This window comes from Typopeltis vanoorti, chromosome 12 (genome assembly GCF_054136105.1).
Source record: "Typopeltis vanoorti isolate ZY-2024b chromosome 12, IOZ_Tvanoo_1.0, whole genome shotgun sequence".
NCBI lineage: Eukaryota > Metazoa > Arthropoda > Arachnida > Uropygi > Thelyphonidae > Typopeltis > Typopeltis vanoorti.
In genome coordinates, this window is record NC_143560.1 from 51,509,752 (window position 1) to 51,532,989 (window position 23,238).

At 36.2% G+C, this 23,238-nt stretch overlaps 1 protein-coding gene across 1 annotated transcript in view; it reads right to left on the reverse strand.

Annotated features, from left to right (window-relative positions):
- The window catches only part of LOC150100786 (uncharacterized), a 164,205-nt gene extending 143,087 nt beyond the window's left edge, over positions 1-21,118 (reverse strand). Inside the window, exon 1 of the mRNA XM_090401833.1 lies at positions 20,625-21,118. Within this exon, the coding sequence (XP_090257959.1) occupies positions 20,625-20,936 (312 nt within the window). The 5' untranslated portion in view covers positions 20,937-21,118. The remainder of the gene's footprint in view (positions 1-20,624) is intronic.
- Positions 21,119-23,238: the final 2,120 nt, after the last annotated feature.

A 23,238-nucleotide genomic window follows, 5' to 3' on the forward strand; every position in this document is an offset into this window, starting at 1 on the left:
GATTTCGGATGGACTGGAAAGTGTACAAGATTGGTGGAAACATAATTCAAAAGTAATCCTGAGCTGTGCAATCGAGGTGCTTGGTGAGACATCTGGAAAGATTAGAGAGCAGAAGGAAGGTTGGTGGTGGAATAATAATGTACAAGTGGCAGTGACAGCTAAGAGGAAGGCAAAGCAGAAGTGGGATGAGTCAAGAGTGGAAGAGGACAGAGAGAGAAAGCAAGAAGCCAAGAGAGTTGTGGCACAGGTGAAGGCCATGGCATATCAAGATCTGTATGATCAATTAGAAACAAAGGAAGGACAGAGAAAAATTTACCAATTAGCAAAATGTAGAAATAAAGCAGCAAAGGACATCTTACATTTGAGGCAGATCAAAGACGCTGAAGGAAGAGTATTATGGAGGGATGTGGACATAAGAAACAGATGGAGAATAAACCTTGAGGGACTTTTGAATGAGGAAAATGCAAGAACTCACAGAGGAGATGGGCAGCCTTCTGAGGTGATGGTGCAGAACATCAGTAGAGTGGAAGTGATGGAGGCCATGAAGAGGATGAGGAATAGAAAATCGGTGGGCCCCCAACAGGATTTCAGTGGAGGCATGGAAGGCACTGGGGGAAGAGGGAAATTGACCTGCTATGAGACCTGTTCATGAAAGTTTGCCAACAGGAAAATATACCCAAGGAATGGAGGAGAGTACTCTTATCCCCATCTACAAGGGTAAAGGGGATGCACAAGACTGTAAACATTACAGAGGAATAAAGTTGATGTCCCACACAATGAAAATCCTAGAAAGGGTTCTTGATGGAAGATTGAGAAAGGAGGTGGAGATTGCAAAGGAACAATTTGGCTTCATGCCTGGTAGATCAACACCAGATGCTATCTTTGGGTTACGGCAGATGATGGAAAAGTTTCGAGAGAAACAATGGGAGCTACATCTGGTATTTATTGATCTGGAGAAAGCATACGATAGAGTGCCAAGGCAATAGGTCTGGAGGTGTCTGAGGGAGAAGAAGGTTCTGGAGAAATATGTCAGGTTGGTGCAGGAGATGTACACAAATGTGAAGACAAGTGTTCGGACCTGTCTGGGACAGACAGAAAGTTTCCAGTAACAGTTGGCTTGCATCAAGGGTCAGCATTAAGTCCATTTCTGTTTAACATTGTGATGGAGGTGGTGACGGAGGATTTGAGAAAAGATGTGCCTTGGACAATGTTGTATGCAGATGACATCTTGCTGTGTGCAGATTCAAGAGAAGAAGCGCGAACTAAACTGGAAAGATGGAGAAAAGTACTGGAAGAGAGAGGTATGAGACTGAGCAGAAGTAAGACAAAGTATATGTGTTGCACAATGGGTGGCCGCCAGGAGACAGATCTGGAGCTGAAAGGAAATGTCATCAAGAAGGTGAGGAACTTTATATACTTAGGTTCAACAGTAGAAGAAAATGGAGGAGCTGAGAAGGAAGTGGGATGCAGGATACAAGCGGGTTGGAGGAACTGGAAGGAGATGGCTGGAGTGTTATGCGATAAGAGGGTGCCGATCAATCTGAAAGGCAAAATCTATAGGACCGTAGTGAGGCCAGCTATGACGTATGCTACAGAAACTGTGGCCCTGAGGAAAAATAACATCAGCATGATGGAAGTAGCAAAAATTAGAATGCTTAAGTGGATGTGCGGTGTGACCAGAAAGGATCGTCTGAGAAATGACTATGTGAGGGGAACAGTGAAAGTTATGAACTTAGGAGCGAAGATGCAGGAGGCAAGGTTGATATGGCTTGGTCATGTGATGAGGAGGGAGGACGAATATGTGGGAAGAAGGGTCATGCAGATGGATGTGCAAGGAAGGAGGAAGCGTGGGCGGCCAAAGAAGAGATGGAGGGAGCTGGTAGAAGAGGCCTTGAGGATGAAGAACTTGGATATGTTGACAGCCGAAGACAGGAAGATGTGGAGGAGACTCATCATCAACAGTGACCCCACTTAAGTGGGAGAAGCTGCAGAAGAAGAAGAAGAAGAATATCTTTTTCATATGTGATCATACATCCTAGGTAGTTAAATGAATTCACATGTTCTAAGATCTTGTTATCTATTACCATTTTAGTTCTTACTGGATCTTGTCCTTTAAAGGCCATAGTTTTTGATTTTTCTGCTGATATTATCATACCATAATCTTTGGCTATCTCATTTAGATCTAAAATAGCTTTCTGTAAGTTATCTTCAGAATTTGTAATTATTATTTGGGTGTCGGCAATATTCTATAGTTATATAAACACAAATAAATCCTAATTTAAAATATATATTATTTCAATAAAGAGCCAAGAGGCTATTTTTTTTGGCAACATAAATTAAGGGGATAATAAATCCCTCATTATTTTAAAGCCGAATAAGAAACTCAAATAAGAAACTTCTTCAAGTTTTTTATTCGACTTTAAAATAACGAGGGATTTATTATCCCTCAACTTAATTTACGTCGCCGAAAAAATATCCTCTTGCCTCTTTATTACCCATATATTATTAGTAATAATACATGGGTACACCTTTCTGGCAATTCATATAGTAAAGTATGTAAGTTCTGTTCACTTAAACCTTGGTATTATCCAGGTCTACCTACTGACTGATGAGACCTCAATAAAGGTCAAAACCGTCTGGGTAGTGACCTTCCTTCATAATGTAAAACAGTAATACATCTCCTATGAGCTGCATCTTACATTATGAGAAAATATTAAGGACAGTGATCGAAACTTGCTCCACCTTTGCCCTAGTGTTGTAACTACCAGATGTTGACTTACGCTTGGACTCGCTGAACGTTCTTCGGCATGAAACTCTTAGATTTCGATCTTCGAGTTTCTTATTCGGCTTTAAAATAATGAGGGATTTATTATCTCCTTAACTTAATTATATATATTATTTATTAGACAAATATTTCATCTTATGTATAGTAAGACATTGTTATTGAAAAACAATAATGAAATTGAAAACAAAAGAACAGCAAAACTTGTGCATTACAATAAAATCCATCTAAACATGCAGTCACCTATTAGTTAGGATAAAACACTATTGGGATAAGTGTTAAATAAAATAATTAGTTAATTTAATTGAGGATAACTCCCAAACTTTAGAAATATTTCTATCCCTAAAGTTTGGGGCAAGAAAGGTAATCATTATGATTAAAGTTCAGCTGATGAATTAAGGCTTCAGCACTTTCCTTGAATAAAGGTTCATATTTATAAGTAGATTGTGTAAAAGTTTGGTATTATCTCACTGGATTCCATGGCTAGCATTGTCAGTTTTATGAGGTTTGGAAGCCAGATATGGCTCATGTTCTGAGATATGTTTCTTCATTGATCTTTCTGTTTGACAATAAGAGAAGCTGCAAGAATATGAACTTATTAAACACCAGGTAGCATTATCAAGGCTGGGGATTAAGGATGATTATGAATAAAGAAGTAGAGGTTTAGAGGACATGTTGCCAAGGTGGCCAAAACATCTCATCAGATTTACTTGGATGTTTAACACACACTGACAGATAGGAATAAAGAGGCTGTAAGACTTTAAATAAAGCTACATTCTATCTAAATTAATGCATAGACACAGAGATCTAGCTGAAGTGAATCCTTAGGATCCACACACGTGACAAAGACTGCAGGTCTACGTAGTGTTCCCTCAGGGACTGAATCCATCATCGTGTAGCCATATTAATAAGGCTAGCTGACAGGCAGAGGATATGGCAGAAATGTATGAGTTATTAAAGATACTTTATAAGATTGACACATAGGATTGTATGAGTTATTAAAAATACTTTTATATTATTACTGTATGGGCACCTCAATGGAGTCTGAAGACTCATCGCAGGAGACAAAATCTATCATACCTCTCCTTGAACCCATTAACAGGCAAAGCTCTAACAACCAACTCTGGCAGTTCATTCCATTCATTCAATACTCTCCAAGTGAAAAAATCTAATCCTCACATCCCTACTAACCACACTTTTACTAAACTTCCAACTTACTGACCTCTTGTTTTGCCTCCTTTAGCCAATTGCTGAAACATTTCCCTTGCATCAATCCTATAAAACCCTTTAAGTAACTTAAATAATTCTATCATATCCCCTCTTTGTCACCTATCAACCAACTTCTGAAGTCCACACACACACCCTCAATCAATTCTCATATCCACAGACATCTTCTTTTGGTCGCTTGGTTGCCTCTGAATTCTCACCGACACTTCCTCATCTCCCAAGAAACCCAGGAGACCATACCTGAGCACAGTATTTCAGATGTGGATGTATTAAGGGCTTATAGAGAAGAATAACTTCCTTATCTCTACTTATTAGCATCTTGTTCAATAGGCAAGTAACCTTATGAGCTACCTTAGCAATATGTCCTCTAAACTTCAACTCTCTATCTACCACCACCTCTAAATCTCTAGCTTCATCTATTTCCTGGAGCACAGTTCCACTAATGTGGTACACAGCTTGTAATCTATTTATCCCAAAATGCATAACTTTACATTTCTCCACATTAAACTGATACCCATTATCTTTTGCCCTGACAGCCTATTTAAATCATCCTGCAAGCTCTCCACATTGTCTTCACTATTACTCGACCTACTTTTGCATCATCAGCAAATCCTCTCAAGCTATTTGCAATATCATTTATGTACAAATTAAACAGTAGTGGTCCCAGTACTGAACCTTGCAGCACACTACTAGTCACCTGCTTTCATCCAGACTCTGCTCCTCCATATACCACTTTTTTTTATATCTGTCCAGCAGTCACTCCTTTATCCACATAACCAGTCTTATCTATCCCATTTGCTCTCATTTGTGTAACAGAGTTCTATGTGGCATTCTGTCAAATGCCTTTACAAAATTGAGTAGAATCATCGTGTAGCCATTTTCTTTATCCAACTCAGCTGTCAAACGGTATGTGTTATTAAAGAGACTTCATAGGAATGACACAGTAGACTTTTCGGATATGTAGCAGGAAGTGAAAGAACAAAGGATCAACCCCAAAAAGCAAAGGTGGAGGAACCATATTTTTTGCTTAGAGCATGGTGACTGGGGGGTGGGGAGTGGAAATGGAATAGGTTGCCAAGGGTGATTGCAAGTGCATCATGTAAATAATGAATAAATAAAAATAAAAGTTCCCTAGAAATCCAACTTTAATTCCCCCCCCCCCAGGTTAGTGGCATAGCAAAAAGTTCATTGTATGTGTTCTTCAATTTCAACTAAACCATGAAAAATCAACAAAACTGGATTAGACAAAAATGCAAATCTCGAAATCTATTAACTTCACAAAATATGTTCCCTCAATTCCAAAATTGTCATTTTCATCACACCTTCAAAACCACATTACTTACTCTAGAAATTGTTGATTTCCTTATTTCCTCACATCTGTTTCCAACTGCATCAACTCTTTTCACTTTAAAGATACAATACAATCACTCTGGTTTCAACATCAGAAAGTGTAATCAATAATTTTTTTTTCCCCTTGAAGCTAAAAATCTTCATCTCATTCTATATAATTGATTACTGATTAGTTGTCTGCACCACGTCACAAAAACTGTCAATTATTTGAATATTTTTTCCTCTCTCTCTTTAAATCATTATTATTACATAACACCTCCAAGGAGTCTAAGGACTCTTTGAGGGAGGGGCACCTACTCTACAGCTCTGTTTCCACTACTCAATCCACCAACTACAGCAAACCGCAACTACCATCATCATCTACACCGCCATCTACTTCCGACCACCTCATTAGTATTTTCACAGACAATCACAAACATCCATGTCCATGGCAGGATTCAAACCCACAGCCTTTTGGCTGGAAAGCAGATATGCTAACCAGGCCAGCATATCATAATATTTTTAATCCTTTCTCAGTGCTGTTTCACTCCATTAAATGTGTAACATGAGTGATAAAGAGTACTTTGACAACTAGAGAAAAGTAAGTACAGTGAACTCTCACAATATCAGATGCCATTTACTTGAGTGTTACATTATAAGCTTGCTAACTATAACAAATAAGTGAAAATGAAAAGTCTGAACCCAGGTATCATAGGTATAATCCTATTCTAAAATAAACTATTCTGTAGCACATTAAGTTTTTAACAGCTTGTATAGCAAACTCAGTGAGTCGACTGTAGTTTGTACTACTGTAATCTAAGCATTGATCAGACTATACGTGGACTGCTGTGCATGCAGTGTGGTTACCTGGTCTCCAGTGTGATGAAGGAATTCCAGAGAAGGTCTGGAATTCCTTCAACCCTGTTCCCTTAAGTAAATAAGGCATTATCATGACAGTAATGTTAGTTTTGTCAAGAAGTTGATTAAATATAAATTATAGAGTTTAGCAAATACGTGAAAAAGAGGTGATATAATTGAGATGTTTAAGTTGGTGAGGGAATTTCAAGATTAAATCAATAAGTGTTATGCATAAAACGGAGGAGTGTAGAAGGGGCCATTTGCTGAAATTGCAAAAGTGTAGTTAAAAAGAATGTGTTTTTTTTTTTACATGGAACATGGGAAGCAAGTAAAAGTGTTAATGCTTAAGTGTAAATAAAATATAAAAATTCATTATGATAGATGATTCTGGTTAGTTGAGATTTTCTGCAATGAGTGATTCCATAACTGTTTGCTAAGATATTCTGGTAGACATCTAAACCATTTGTTTAGATTTCACACAGACAGCGAATGTTGCCATGGCACATTAGCTGTCTGTGTGAAATCTGACAGACAGATGACTGCTATTTTGTGCTGGATTTATAATTTAAACCTTTTATGATTTAAACTTTTGTTCCAATGAGTCCTCTCTTACAGAAAAACTTAATCACATACATCAAGCCTTATCTAATGGCTCCAGTTCTCACAGTATAAAAATAAATAAATAAAATAAATCAATCTTTCCTCCAATCCCTGATCTCTTCAGATTTTAGTAATGCTGTCATCTCTCATGCCCAAGACACTTCAGAAAAAATAGCCAGTCTTAAAGAAATGCAATCTCTGAATGGCTTTCAAGCCCCCACCAAAAGCTTGCTGCCCTTATACATTCTACTAAAGATCAGTTTCCTTCTCTCCATGTGCCTGGAGTATATAAAGTGCCCTGTTCCCTCAAGTTGCCTCAATATGGATAGAGAGGAAGATAAGCCAACATCTACATGGAAGAACACAAAAAATACATTTGAAGAAAATACATGACTATGGTCAAACAGGCCTTGCAGACCATGCTTTAGATATGGCTCATAGAATGAGTTGGGAAAAAGACCACCATCTTTCTCTTCTAAATTTCCATTGCAGGAAATTTAGAAGAGAAAGACTATTTTTGGAATCTGCACCTGCTCACTGAAATCAACCTAATTTAAATAAATATCACTACATTAAACTTCCCAAAATATAGGAAACACTAATACTTCAAGATCCCGGTTTGCATCCTAGGCCACCAATAGGTGCCCACAGAGAGTACCCCACCTAGTTAGGACTAGTCTTTAGTCCATGTTTCACTTAGTTCTGTGTTGCCTTTGTATGTGTTATAAGTCTCATATCATAACGAGACTTGCAAACCAATCAATTTTCTTCACCAAGCTTCGAGAAAGCTAGTGAAGAAAAGCTTGATAATGTCTCAGTTACTGAGATGAAATATTGGAAAAATTAAATATTTTTTAATCCTTTCTCAGTGTTGTTTCACTCCATTAAGCCTCTAACATGAATTTCTCTCAGCACTTTACATACAAATTAAATTTTTATCACATCAACAATGCACAGTACAGTCTTAACTACAATTGCAATGTGCCTTTTGAAATTAGGTTAATATTGTTAATCATCCCAAAATATCTTAACTACTACAATCTGGGAGTCCAGATCCATCAATGCAGTACAGTCCTACATCTCTGCACTCCAAAGTGTAAATGCTGCAGTTATTAAAACAGCAGTCATGAAATATCATTAAAACATAAGCTGACTCTCAAGCACTTCTTACTGTATCAATCCACCTATATCTCAGTCTTCCCTGGGAATTTTTCCTGTCATCTTGGCAAAAAACTGGTTTTGCTAACAACCTTCCCTCCCACATTCTGTTTAAGTGACAAAACATTAGATATATACTCACAGAGTTTTGATTTCGAATTACTAACAATATCAAGTTCCTTCATAATATCTATGCATATATATATATATATATATATATATATATAAACTGACTAAAAAACCGAGAATTATAACAAATTGAGATTTATTTGAAAACGCAACGTTTCGTCGGGATTGACTTCATCAGATGTTAAGAACATAAAAAGCTATTAAAAGACACTGAAAAAAAAAACATCGAGACACTCTAAAGCTAAAGCTATAATATACGACTGTAAATTACAGTAATTATGAACTTGAGCTATAGTCCGTGTTAAAGTTCTATTGTTGTACACTTGTGCGTGTGTGAAACCACACGATCTCCAGTATCTGATAGTAGAGCTGAAAGAGTCAGGCAAATTATAGCTGAGATTATTGTTCATATGAAGAGGGTCCAAGGTGATTTCTTTTGACTCGACAATGCGGCATTCTACCTCATCGTGGCAAATATGTAGGTTTCAAGTTGTTGTCCAATTTACTTCATTTGGCGGCTTTCGTTGTTCGTTTATTGAAAACAGGACATGGCCTGATAGGGCAGTAGTTCTGGTTCTTGTAAGCAATGTCTCTCTGGTTTTCCTCGAGACGTAGGAGGATAGATTTCTCTGTTTGACCATAGTAAGGTTTTCTGCACTCACATGCGACTTTGTATATACCTGGGAATTGTAGAAGGTTGTGAGATTGTTTGTAGTTGCTGAAACTTGATCTTATTTTTGGAAGAGTCGAGAAGCACATTTGTATGTTAAATTTCTTTAAGATTCTACTCAGTTTTTTGGATAGTGTGCTGATATATGGCAAGGAGATATAACCTTTGGAGTCATCCTGTGTCTCTACGTTGACGGTGGGATAATTGTTTGTTGATACTTTTAAAGAGTAGCCATTGCTTTTAAAGGTCCATTTCAGATGTTGTAGTTCTTTTTTTAGTTCTTCTTCATCTGACAGTTCAGATCTTGCACAATTCGCAAGAGTTGATATAATACCCAACTTTTGCGCTGGATGGTGATGTGAGGACGAATGCAAATATCTGTCCATGTGTGTTTTCAATAAACATGAACAACGAAAGCCACCAACATGAAGTAAATTGGACAACAACTTCAAACCTACATATTTGCCACAATGAGGTAGAATGCCGCATTGTCGAGTCAAAAGAAATCACCTTGGACCCTCTTCATATGAACAATAATCTCAGCTATAATTTGCCTGACTCTTTCAGCTCTACTATCAGATAGTGGAGATCGCGTGGTTCCACACACGCACAAGTGTACAACAACAGAACTTTAACATGGACTATAGCTGAAGTTCATAATAACTGTAATTTACAGTTGAATATTATAGCTTTAGAGTGTCTCAATGTTTTTTTTTTTCAGTGTCTTTTAATAGCTTTCTATGTTCTTAACGCCTGATGAAGTCAATCCCGACAAAACATGTTGCGTTTTCAAATAAATCTCAATTTGTTATAATTCTTGGTTTTTTAGTCAGTTTATATTAAAATGAACAAATCCAACCTCCGAGTTAATAGTAACAGTCATATATATATATATATATATATATATATATATATATTCAGAAATGAAGGAAAGAGTGCTGTAAAAGGAATTAGAGATGATAAATATGGCAAGAAAATTGGAGAAAATATATCCTTAATGAATGAAGTAATTACTTTGAGAAATTGCTAAATCATTATTATTACGTAATATCTCCAGGGAGTCCAAAGACTCATCGAGGGAGGGGCACCTACTTTATAACTCTTCATCTCCACCACTCCACTACCTTCATCATCAACACCATCTACCGCTGACCACCACCACTATTTTCACAGACAATCACAAATATCCAAGCCAATGGCAGGATTCGAACCTGCAGCCTGTTGGCTGGAGAGCGAATAAGCTAACCACTCGACCAACCATGACGGCATTAAGAACAAGCAATAACAGTACAGCAGTAAAAAAAAACTCAACAGGTTAGGAATAGATATCCATACCTGAAATGAAGAAAGGCAGCTAGAGTAGATGACATTCAACCAGAAATGCTCGAGTATGGAGGTATAAAAGTTTTACAGTGTGGTTGGAGCAGAACTCTCATACCACCCATATACAAAAAGGGAAATAAAACTGAATGTGAAAATTACAGAGGTATTTCCCTATTGAGTGTTCCTGGTAAGATTTATGCAAGTATACTTGAGAAACGGTTGAGAAGAATTGTGTAAGAAAAGCGTGGTGAAGAACAAGCTGGATTCAGGACAAATAGAAGCTGTCAGGATCAGATTTTCACTTTATGGTGGATAGTTGAGAAATCATGGGAATATAACAGATCTGTATTTATGTTTTGTAGATATGGAAAAGGCATACGACAAGATGCCAAGAGAGAAGCTATTCGAAATGCTACAGTTATATGGTGTCAATGGGACATTATATCAAGAAATACTTAGTCTTTGTTTGAGTTGTAAGTCAGAAGTTAGAATTCATAGAAATACAGGAAGATAGTTTGATGTTAAATCTCGTGTCAGACAAGGATGTACATTATCCCATCTGTTATTCATTACTATATGAATCACCTTATGAAGGAAACCAGAATCAAAATCGGAGACGTTAATCTCGGCTTGTACTTTATGCAGATGATGTTATACTTTTAAAATAAATCCAGACAAGTCTGCAAGATTCATTAACTAAATTGAATAACTGTAATAAATTAGATATGAAAATCAGCAACAACAAGACACAGACAATGAAACTAGGCAGAAAGATTGAAAATATCAACTGCACTGTGAATAGAAAACCCATAGAAGAAGTAAAACATTTCAACTATTTGGTATACTTTTTAGTAAAGATGGTAATGGCAAATACCTGTTGGATTTCTGCTCAGAACATGGACTGGTTATTACTAATACAATGTTCCAACATAAAAATGTGAACAAATTCACATGGAGAGAAGAGACAAGGAATAAGAAAAGCCTCATTGATTATGTTATTGTTGACAGTGATGTTTTCTCCCTGGTGCAGGACACTAGAGTGTACAGAGGATTTGAAATTGGGTGATCACCATTTAGTCTTGAGCAGGATAAAATTGAATTTCATACTGAAAAGAAGAATATGTAAGAAAGTTTTAAAGCAGATAAAAAGTTGAACAGCTCTAAGATGTGAACTATAGACTAAAATACACAAACATTATTCAAGAAAAAATGAAAGAGTTTGAGAACAGGAACCAAACCTTAGAAATTTAGTGGCAAGCCATGAAGAAACCATTGATTGATTCAGCCAGAGAGGCACATGGCAAGGTTGTCTGCAAGGATAGTAAAATCAGAACTCCATGGTGGACACAAGAAGTTAGAGGCAGTCAAGGAAAAGAAAAAAGCTTATCAAAAGTTCCTGGCAAATAAGTCAGCTTGTGTTCTTAGAGAATACAGAGACAATTGTAAGAAAGCTAAACACTGTGTAAAACTAGCTAAACAAAAGTCATAGGAAGACTTTGGTAAGAACATAAAAACAAATATCAAGAAGGTGCCAAAATATTCTGGAGCCTGTTGAAAAAGCTCAGAAATGGAGGAAAAAGTGCTGTAAAAGCAATTTGAGATAATAAAGGTGACATGAAAACTGGAGAAAAAGATATCCTTGATGTATGAAGTAATTAATTCAAAAAAAATTGCTAAATAAAATAATCAGTGAGTGGTAAAAAACACTCAATAGGCATGCAATGAGAAATACACATCAATGCTTGAAGTAGAAAAAGCCATCAAAAGCCTGAAATGTGGAAAGGCAGCTTGAGTAGATGATATTTGACCAGAAATGCTCAAGTACAGAGGTATAAAAGTCTTGCAGTGGCTGCAATGCATAGTTCAGAAAGTCTAGACAGAGGAACGAGTTCAAGATGATTGGAATAGAGCTCTCATTGTACCCATATATAAAAAGGGAAATAAAAATGAATGTGAGAATTACAGAGACATTTCCCTACTGAGTATTCCTGGTAAGATTTATGAAAGTATACTTGAGAAACAGTTGAGAAGGATTGTGGAAGGGAAGCTTGGTGAAGAACAAACTGGATTCAGGGGCCAAATAGAGACTGTCAGGATCAGATTTTCACTTTACAACAAATAGTGGAGAAATCATGGGAATATAACAAAGATCTGTATTTAAGTATTGTAGACCTAGAAAGGACATATGACAAGGTGCCAAGAGAAAAGCTATTCAAAACGCTACAGTTGTGGTGTCAATGGACCATTATATCAAGCAATACTTAGTCTTTATTTGAGTTGTAAGTCAGCAGTTAGAATTGAAGGAAGTACAGGAAGATGGTTTAATGTTAAATCTGGTGTCAGACAAGGATGTACATTATCCCCTCTGTTATTCATTATCTATATGGATCACATTATGAAAGAAAGTGGTATTAAACCTGATATCAGAATTGGAGATGTTAATGTCAGCTTTTTGCTTTATGCAGACGATGTTATACTTTTAAATAAACCCACTACAAGTCTGCAAGATTCCCTGACTAAATTGAATAATTGTTGTAATAGATATGATATGAAGGTCAGCAATAACAAGGCAAAGAAAATAGGCAGAAGCATTGAAAATATTAACTGTTTGAACCGAGAACCTATAGAATAAGTAAAACATTTCAGCTAGTAAAACAATAAGTAAATAAGTAAAACAATTTTTAGTGAAGATGGTAAATTAAATATGGAAATAGACAACATAATCAACAAATTGATCATGTTGAATAGAAATTGGAGAACTAGTGCATGACATTGTGGAGCCATTTAGTGATCACTTTATTGGCTATTTCATCCCAGAAAAGCAGACAATTCTGGGAGAGAACTGTCTGCTTTTCTAAGATGAGAATGTCAACCAAATTCTGATATAGTACCATGTAAATTTATTTCAGTTATCTAACCCTTCAAATATCAGAATGGCAAACTGCCTTCCTGAGGTGGTCAGATAAATGTAGATTACTTAACCAATGGAGTCTAATCTTTAAAAAGGTACCAGTGGCACAAATATAAATAATAAATTACACGATAACCACAGTAACTAACTTTAATGAAATTAAAGTACAGATATTTTGTACTGAAAATAACAGTACATCATCAGTGTGTAGAAACAAGCAAATCAAAGGAATGGGAATACAAAGTACATACAACAGTCAGTGGTTTACCAATTAAAAACTGTTGCTGCATGCTAGAAATTAATATTAATAAATAATATTATTAAAATATTATTAAAAACTATTTTGGATGGTTACATAAGATAAGAATCTCCCAAACTTTTGGGGGAGAGAGACAATTTTTCTGATTCGGCTAATGTAAAAGGGCTTCACAACTTTCTTTGAAAAGGCGTTCATATTTACACCTGCATCTATGGAGAACAAGAGCATCATCCCACTGGATATTGTGTTTAGTATCAATACTATGTTGTGCCAGACCAGACTTTTGAGGTTTCGTGTATTCAATATAATATTGATGTTCTTTAATTCTTTTTTCCACAGAACAGGTCTGTTTGTCCCAAGTATGTTAGTTTACTTCACATGGTATCTGAACGCCAGCTAATAATAGTGGTGTCAGTCTGTCTTTTGTAGATGGCAACAGATGAGAAATTTTATTGATCGGAAAATATGTGGGAATGAGATGATACTTGTTCAAAATTCTACCAATCGGTTCTGAGATGCCAGAACACTTCAATAGACCCTGTGGTCTGTTGAAGAATCTGGAGGTGTTGGAACGTAGGAGTCAATTATCTGCTGGATTTGATTAGGGTTGTAACCATTAAATTCCATTAATGTTTTGATAGTGAGAAGTTCTTGTAAGCTTGAGGGAGAGGAGCACACCTTATGTGCTCTATTAATTAAAGACTTGATAAAACCAATTTTTTGAGAGGTGTGATGAGCAGACTTTTGATTAATGTATCTGCCAGTAAAGGCAAGTTTTTGATAAGCACTGGTTGATAAATTACTGGAGGCTGTGCATGTAAGAAGGATGTCGAAGAATGGTAAACTACCAGCCGTTTCTTTTTGCATGGTGAACTGAATGCATGGATGAAGGCTATTGATCTGTTGTAGGAAAGTAGCAAGTTCATTTTTAGAATGAAGCCAAATAACAAAGACATCATCAACATAATGAAAGCAATAGGAGGTTGGGAATGAATGGATGAGAATAAGGGATCTTCCAGATGGTTCAAAAAATAGTTTGCCAAAGGTGGAGACAGAGGGCTACCCATGGCAGTGCCTTCAACTTTTCTATAGATCTTGTTTTTCCAGCTGAAATATCATGATTGTATAACAAATTCAAAAGCACATTATTTTTACGTGATTGCCCTTCAGGAAAATTTAAATAAGCTGGATAGATGGGCAAATGAACATGGAATCCAGTTCAGTGCAACTAAATGTAAGATCTTGAAATCTGGGATCCATTAATGGAAGGCTGCATACTCTGCTGGTGGAATTATAATACCAGAAGAAATGGAGAACATATTGAGAAGGTGGTGAAGGAAACCCAGATGACTGATGGAATACTAAAAAGGACTATAACCAGCAGAGATAAAAGAGTAGTGATTTCATTGTATAAAGTCCTGGTTCCACATCTAGATTGTGCTCAAATCCGGTCACCAGGATTTGAAGAAGATGTGGTATCTTGGAAAGAGCTGAGAGGAAGATAACAAAAATTATATCTGAAAGGAGGTAGTGAATAAGAGTGAAAAGTAACCCTTTTCTTTTTTGCATGGATGGTTGGACATGCACATTATTTCCACTTCCATATAGATGGATAGCAGTGGGTATAATGTGAACCCTTGTTTCATGCCTAATTTAATATGAAACCATCTTCCTGTACCTCCTTCAATTTTTAGACTTGCAATTCAAAGATAATGTATTGCTCAATATAATTTATATCATATAATTGTAATATTTTGAACAGTTTTTCTCTTGGTACCTTGTCACATGCATTTTCCAGATCAACAAATCTTAAATATAGCTCCTTCTTACAGTCTATGATGTCTCAAATATTTGCCTTATATTCTGATCCTAACTTCCTCTATTTGACACAAATCCAGTCTTTTCTTCTCTAGTTTTTCTTCAACAATTTTTCTTAGTCTCAAGTATGCTTGCATAAATCTTACCTAGAATACTCAGTAAGGAAATTTCTCTAATTTTATATTTCCATATTTGAGCATTTCTGATCGAATATCACATAATCCAGCTGCCTTTCCACACTCTTTGATGGCTTAACCTTCCAAAGTAATTACTTCAGACATCAAAAATATCTTCATCTTCAGTTATCATATCACCTTTTTCGAACATTTTATCCCTTCCTGAAATTTATCTTCTATATTCTTACCAAATTCTTCCCATGACTTCGGCTTATCTGCTTTTACACATTTATATGCCTTTCTTAGATTTTTGTGTGCATTCTCTCAGAGAATGTGATGATTTACTTGCTACACAATTTTGATATGGTTTTTTCTTTCCCATGATTTCCTGTGCTTCTTGAGACCATGGGATTTCAATTTTTCTGTCCTTGTAGACAACTTCCACATGATTTCCTGGCTGATCGATGTTTTCAGAGTTTGCCAACAGGTCTCTAAGATTTGATTCTTGTCATCAAACTCTTTCATTTTTTATTGAATAATATATGTAGATAGAGTCTCTGTAGCTGGCTCAGTCAGTTTCAACAATGCCCTTTGGTTCAAAAGACCTGCTTTAAATCCCATATAACACACTAAGAACCTTTATCTGGGCTTCACTTTTTAATTGAAGATGACTTAGCAAATCTCATATGGAGGTCAAAGGGTTTCCTCTTTGGGTTTTTCCAACTTTCATTTATTTTTAAAACTTTTTTTACACCCTTTTCTTTTCAATATGATATTCAATTTTATCCTGCTCCAAACAGCATAGCAATCACTTCCTATTTCAAATCCTTTGTATACTTATGTCCTGAACCAACATGAAAATATCACTATCAACAATAACATGATCACTGAAATTTATTTCTTGCATCTTCTTTCCGCATTTTTGGTGCTCATCTTTATGTTAGTAATGACTAACAGAACCCACCAAGTACTTACCATTATTATTAGCTTTGCTCTTTTCTCTAATTTTTAAAAAAATATTTCTATGCATTTGATAATCCTTTCCTACTCTGATTGAAACTCTGCTGTTTAGATCTCCAATAAGGTCCAACTTTTCTCATTTCTTTGTGTCACTTGCCTTCTCTGCTGATTTAAAAAAAGTTCCTCTATTTCTTCCTTAGAACCTGCTGTAGGACTACTGTCATATATAATTTGATGAACATGTATGAGGAGACAATATCATCTAAACAGTCAATCTATTATCCATCCCCATTTTCCTAGCTTGTACACCAACTTGCCATGCTGTAAATCTATCAAATACCCTCATAAAATTCAATAAAATCATTGTGCAAGCTACACTTATCCAGAACATCTGTCACAATCATAAAATGCAAGTCGAGTGTGCTTGATCAAGCAAGACTACCTTCAGACACCAATACTGACCATTAGAGAATCCACTGTCTACCAATCTAATCCTGTATTCCATTTCTAAACATGTTGGAAGTTTTTCCACTTTGTTATACTATAAATTAAAGATGCCAAGAAATTATATTCTTGGTTTAATCCTTTATCCAAGTGTAAGCAAACAAAGTTTGCGCCCAAAGTAATTTCAGGACTGAGTAACTCGTATATAGAAGCTAATGACTTCACATCACTTGCTTTAGTATCCTATAATGCAAAGCACATATCCTTACAGACATGTATAATGCTATGCATTATGGGAAGGGTCAGTACCTAGACCGGTTTCGACCTTTACTGAGGTCTCGTGAGTGGGAGCCAAACCCAGAAGTGATACCAAGGTTGAAGTAATGCAGAAATCATATTTCCATATACGAGTAGCCAAATGGTGTCGCACCTTATTAAAATACTCTGGATTAAAGATAGATGTTGCAATAGATGCTTACACTTAGATAAAAGATTAAACCAAGATAGAAAGATGTTGAAAGTTTTTCCACTTTGTTATACTATAAAGTTGCCAAGAAATTATATTCCTTGGCAACTTTATAGTATAACAAAGTGGAAAAACTTTCAACATCTTTTAGCATGTGTTTGGTCAGTGGTACTATTCTGTCCTCTTTTCAGTCATTAAGGGCCTTTCCTATGGAAAGTTCAATTAAACAGTCTGGTTAAATATCCTAAGGACAATTTACAGATCCTACAGCACCACAAAGCAATCACATCAATATGATACACTGACAGCATGCTCATTAAATAATTCCACTATAGCCTGTTGTGGTCACTTTGCTACCATCTCCACCTACTAATGACACCCTTCCCTTTTTTGTAGTTACTCTTCCTCGTACTTGCCACAAATCAAAGAATTCCTTTACATTTCTTTTAGTCTCATTCTCTGATCTGCACTGCAAGTTTTTATTTATCAATTTTCTGGCCTGTGGTTTATACTCCTAATGCACCTAATCATTATCAACTCATTTTACATTTTCTCCATAACTAGTTTTCTGATACTGTTCACCTAGCTGTGCCATTCATTCATTCAGTCTACTCCTACTTTAATTACCTGAGTATTTATGCAGTTGTATACTGTCTGTGTTAAACGTATGTTGTATTTGTTATAAGTTGTCTGTGTTAGGTTACTGACTATGAGTTATCCAACTTCAATATTCCATCAACCTGTTTTTTCCACAGTTCATCATTCGATGGGATTGATGTTAGTGGACCACAGAACTGTTCATAATTACCTGCCTTATAATTTACCTTTACATACTTTTTTGACAATAGCCTTTCTTACATGACTACCTTCTAAGTCAGTAGCTCAATCATTCTTGCCAGCTGGTTGCAATTCAAAACCACAGCCTATGGGGATGTCACCTGATACAAAACTTTAAACCTCATGTTGCCTAAAGTAATTATCCCTCAAAAACTAGAAATTTCATTTTCTGCTTTCACATATGACTCCTCCTGCTAAACCATATTTACATAATTAAAAACCCATTTTGATCACTGTTTTTTTTTTTACAACTTATCAAAGTAATTTCATTAAACATTCTGTAATCAATGTTTAATTGATTATAGAATGTTTCATTCCAAGAGACAGAGACCTGTTTATTTGAACCTTAAACTAAATAGCTGCAAGATTTCATTCACTACCATTTTTCATCATTCCTCACTATCATTAATCATATACTTCTTCGCTTGCAGAAAGATTCTACACCCCTTTCTCTGTGGTTCATTTAACCATATTTCATTTATGTGAATTATCCTTAGGAACACTGACTCACTGCCTCAAGATTAGCTCCCTCATTTCTGATGACACTTCATGCATTAATATAAAAAAAATGTCTTTCCTATCACAATACTCTCATGCCTCTCTACGTACAACCAATCCAACTCTGTTGAAGGCCATCCTGTCTACACTGTTTAGTAGCTATACGCTATACTATACTTCATTCCCAAATATCCTATCACTCAACTTTCCCTATCACATCTCTCTCTCTCTCGTACCACTAAGGGGACTGGTGATGAATATACAGCCTCTCTCAGTCAAGTCAATCCTGCCTTCTCAAGGAATGAACAACAAACAGCTTATGCCAAACAGACTCTGGTGCTACTAGTGAACAATCCTAACGTCAGAGGATACCTTCCTTGACATTTCCAAAGGAACGTGTAAATAGACATATTTAGTTAATAATTATTAACACGTAAACAATAATAGAATTTATTACTCCTATATATTTCCTCCTTGTTACAGAGCACATTAGGGAAAAAAAACAAAAAAGATCAACCGACACTTTCAACATTCAAAACAGACATCTCATTCACATTCTAAACAATGTCACATAGCATGTATTTACTTCCCTATGTCTTAGTTACAAATGAGTAAGCAAGAAAACATATTAAAATTGAAAGAAAATGACGGTTAGTTTTTGTAATTCAAATGCAAGGTTACATACCTCATTCATTATTACAAAAATTATTAATAACTAATGGCCTGGTTGGCGGAGTGATTAACTTATCTGCTCTTCAGCCAAAGGGCTGCGAGTTTGAATTCCGCTGGGGGCATGGGTGTTTGCGATTATCTATGAAAACACTATTGATGGTGGGCAGTAGATGGCATTGGTGGAGATAATAGTAGTTGTGGTTAGCTGTAGTTGGATTGAGTGGTGGAGACTGAAAGTTGTAGAGTGGGTGCCCTCCCTCGAAGAGTCTTTGGACTCCTTGGAGGTGTCACGTAATAATAATAATCATGTTTACTTCCCCAAACTTTGATATTGTATCATAAAGCTTCAAGTTTCAAATTTAAGTCAATATGAGTGCATCATTTTGGCTAAGCTTATCACACTCCAGGAATGATGCAGCCCTGATGTTCCTTGCTTCTAATCTCAACAGAAAGGCCCTTGTGGTCCCTACATCACCATCTTTAATAACAGTGGGTGGGATAGTAAAACAAGGATTTGCAAATGCAATCCTATACAGAAAAAGTTCCTCACACTCCTGTGATTTAAATTTTAAATGGGTTCTGATGTGGCATGGAAAACACTGCAGAGCTATTCATGTCATACCTATAAAACTATACATTCCAGAGGTCAGTTTGTTTTAGTGACTGGTAATTTTGGAACTAATCCAGCACCAGATGTGCATGTTTCACTGTTGCACACACTATGAGATTATGCCAGCCTGGTTGACCAAGTGGTTAGCGTATCTGCTCTCCAGCCAAAAGGCTGCAGGTTCGAATCCAGGTGTGGGCATAGATGTTTGTGATTGTCTGTGAAAATACTAGTAGTGGAGGTGGTGGTCGGCAGTAAATGGCATTGGTGTGGATGATGAAGGTAGTTGTGGTTGGTGGCAGGGTGCAGACGGTTCCTTCCCTCGATGAGTCTTTGGACTCCCTGGAGGTGTTACATAATAATAACTTTTCTTTCAATTTGCAAAATAAACACAAACGTTAAAATAGTAATAACTAAATTCAGCTTGATTTTTTTTTCTGATAACTAAATTCAAGATTTCTGTAGTACACTCTTGGCTTAAGGGTCTGTTTGTTTTTAATTCTCAAACAAATAAGGCAACTGCACCAGTCCTGGCTGATTTTCGTTTTGCGGGGAGAACCCTAGTTTCCGGAAAGGAAAAACCCTGCCACCTCGGTGTAAGTTCCTGTTGGCTTAAGATTACTGTTAACTTAGCTTAGTAATAATAAAAATATTATTATTATTATTATTGCGCGACACCTCCAAGGACTCAATAATATAAAGTACTAAAGTGTCGTTAACCCAGTGGAATTCTTCCAATCTGAAATACTTGTTCATTTTAGCAATGGAAGAAAATCATTTAAAATTTGGAAATAAAATGCATTACGGAGAGAAGGGGATGTAATTATCTATTATGCAGCAATGGTACAAATGTCATCTTTGAATATGTCGCTAAGGTATTTATGCTGCAATCTTAGTAAATTGGTTCTATGCATTATAAAAATACTACAGCCAAATACTTTTCAAGCAATGAAAACTTACCTTCCACCCGTCACCAGCTTCGCGATAATAGGGAAAATTGCTACATATCCAGTTATAAATTTCGCTTAGCGTCATCTTTTTTGTTGGCGAAGTGTTTATGGCAGTAGATATTAATGTAGCGTAACTATACGGTGGTTTGCCTTCTTTTAGGCTTAGTCTGCATTGATTACAACTGCCAGAAGTGTTATTATCACACATGCAACTATGTGATTTACATTTTCCTTTGAAATCGGACTCTCCATTCAGATTACCTCTTACATTAAGCCGAGGTAACCAATCCATGGATGTTAAGCTTTTGTTCAGTTCGCTCATTATAACGTTTGTGTTTTATCTTTCACTCCATCACTTCTGCATTTTTCAAGTTTTATTTTATAATAATAAATCATAATCATCATTATATGATCAGACCACAACTACAATAAAAAACGGATTCAGCGCTGTAAACATTTCAAGCAAATTTACATAGCCATCACCGCATAAGGACTTGTAGCATACACATTACAAACAAACACGGGTTCAGAGAAAAAACTTCACAACTACTTTCTACAAAACGCCAGTAAATACATACAGATAGTAACAGTTGCATATTAAAAGTGAAACTCCGCCCATTTTCCATATTTCGTACCAACATTCAACTGAAAATATTAGCGCCGCAGTAGTGTGGCGGTTGGATATTTCATGCACCGACTATTTTACCTTCTTTCTTTTATTTGAATCAATGTATATATATTTTTTTCATTTCATCATTGCTTCTTTTCATATTCTATTTTTTTTTAAATATTACTATAAGGTAAAAACTAAGCTTAGCATTTCCCCACTCCTCCCTAGGTTCTACTCATATGCAGTTCTTAGGCAAATTACGTCTGCTCAAAAGCAAGTTTATAAAGGCAAAATCATGTCTGTAAACTGTTGGGTTTGAGAGTTGGGGAATGATATTTACATAATTTGGTAATTAGGAGGACGAGGAAGCTGTATGCTAAAGACATTAGTTATTAAGAGCAACTTAGTGAGCAATTAGTTATTTTCATAGTGTTGGGCAAATAAAAGTTTAACGATAAGAAGTCATCCGTGGAAGTTATTATTATTGCTGTTTTATATACAAACCTGGCATCTGATTGACGAGATGCTCGATTGTACTAAACCACTATCTTTGAAACCATAAAACAACTTCATGGATAGGCTGACAATACGTACCGTTTTGAACGGGACAGTACCGTTTTTTTTTTTCCATATCTTCCAGCCGTCCCATCGTTTTAATGAAAATGTCAATTTTGTCCCGTTTTAATAAAAACTATAAATATACTTTAATATTGGTCAAATGCCTCATTTTTTGGTACTTTGATCCACAGACTTATGCAATTTCATTCCTGAAATTTGGCCATTTGTGATACAGCAAATTCATTTTATTTTCAGTCATTAAAGTTAATTTGCATCATATTTTCATTATTTGTAGTCATGAAAAGTTAATAAAATCATTTCTTACTTAAAAAAAAAAAAAAAAAGCTCAGTGGATGTGACACTTGCATACCACGGCGCTTGACCGCACGAAGGAAGATTTTGTTTCGAATCTAGTCGTCGACTAGAGGAAATTTTTCTAAGCCTTTTTTCTACCGGTTCCCCAGTTAGTCGATCTCTGGCACGGGCAAGCGGGTTTTTTCTCCCGGAAACTCGGATTTTTCGTCCCGTAAACTCAAGAAAATCGACTGCAGAACCCACATTATTTCAGACATTAAAAAAAAATATTGTGTTAGGGTTAGAAACCACGAGATGGCGGCACTTGTTGAGCCGACTCTATTCACTGTGTGCCGCTTAATTAGTGATAGCCTTGGTCCAGCTATCTCTGATTGGCTGCCAGTGGAGATTTAACTGCCCACTCAGTCTCCAAAGTTAGATAGGGCTAAATGGCCTCGCCTACTCCCTATATGGGAATAAAAAAGCGATAGCTGATTTTGACTGATTTGAGACCTATAATCGTATATCAATATCATGGGTACCAGTATTTTGTATAACTATGGAATCGCATTGTTCGATACTAAATATCGATATCTGCAGTGATTTATTCAGAGAAAACAAAAAATACATTTTGGCAACGCTTGCACGTCTCAGACGCGGCGTCTGTTCTGCTGTAGTGTTAGTTTTTGTTTTGCTTGTATACTAACCGGTGACTTTGTTATTCAATATTCAGTGGTTTAAATTTCATATTTTTTTAAACTTTTAAGTCTATCCTTGCAACGTCAAAGAGGCGAAACTGCAATTTTAATGACAATCTCCAAAAAGAATTCAAATGTATTACACTGGACAAGTTGTGTAGTGATGGAATAAAAGTGGTGTGCCAAAATTGTAATACCCATGTTTCCATTGATCGTGGAGGCAGAAGCGACATCAATCGCCATCTACGTAGCCAGAAACATAAGGATGCTAAAAAGACTCTGGCTTCAGTTAAAAACATTAGTTCGTTTATGGTGAGATGTGATGGTGATAGCCAAAGTGATAAAATTGCAGCAAGTGAAGCTCTTGTTGCAAATCATACTGTGGGTCACGGCCAAAGTTTTCGAGCAAATGACTGCTTGTAGACATTGATCAATAAAATTTATGAACAAAAATTTTCTTCAGC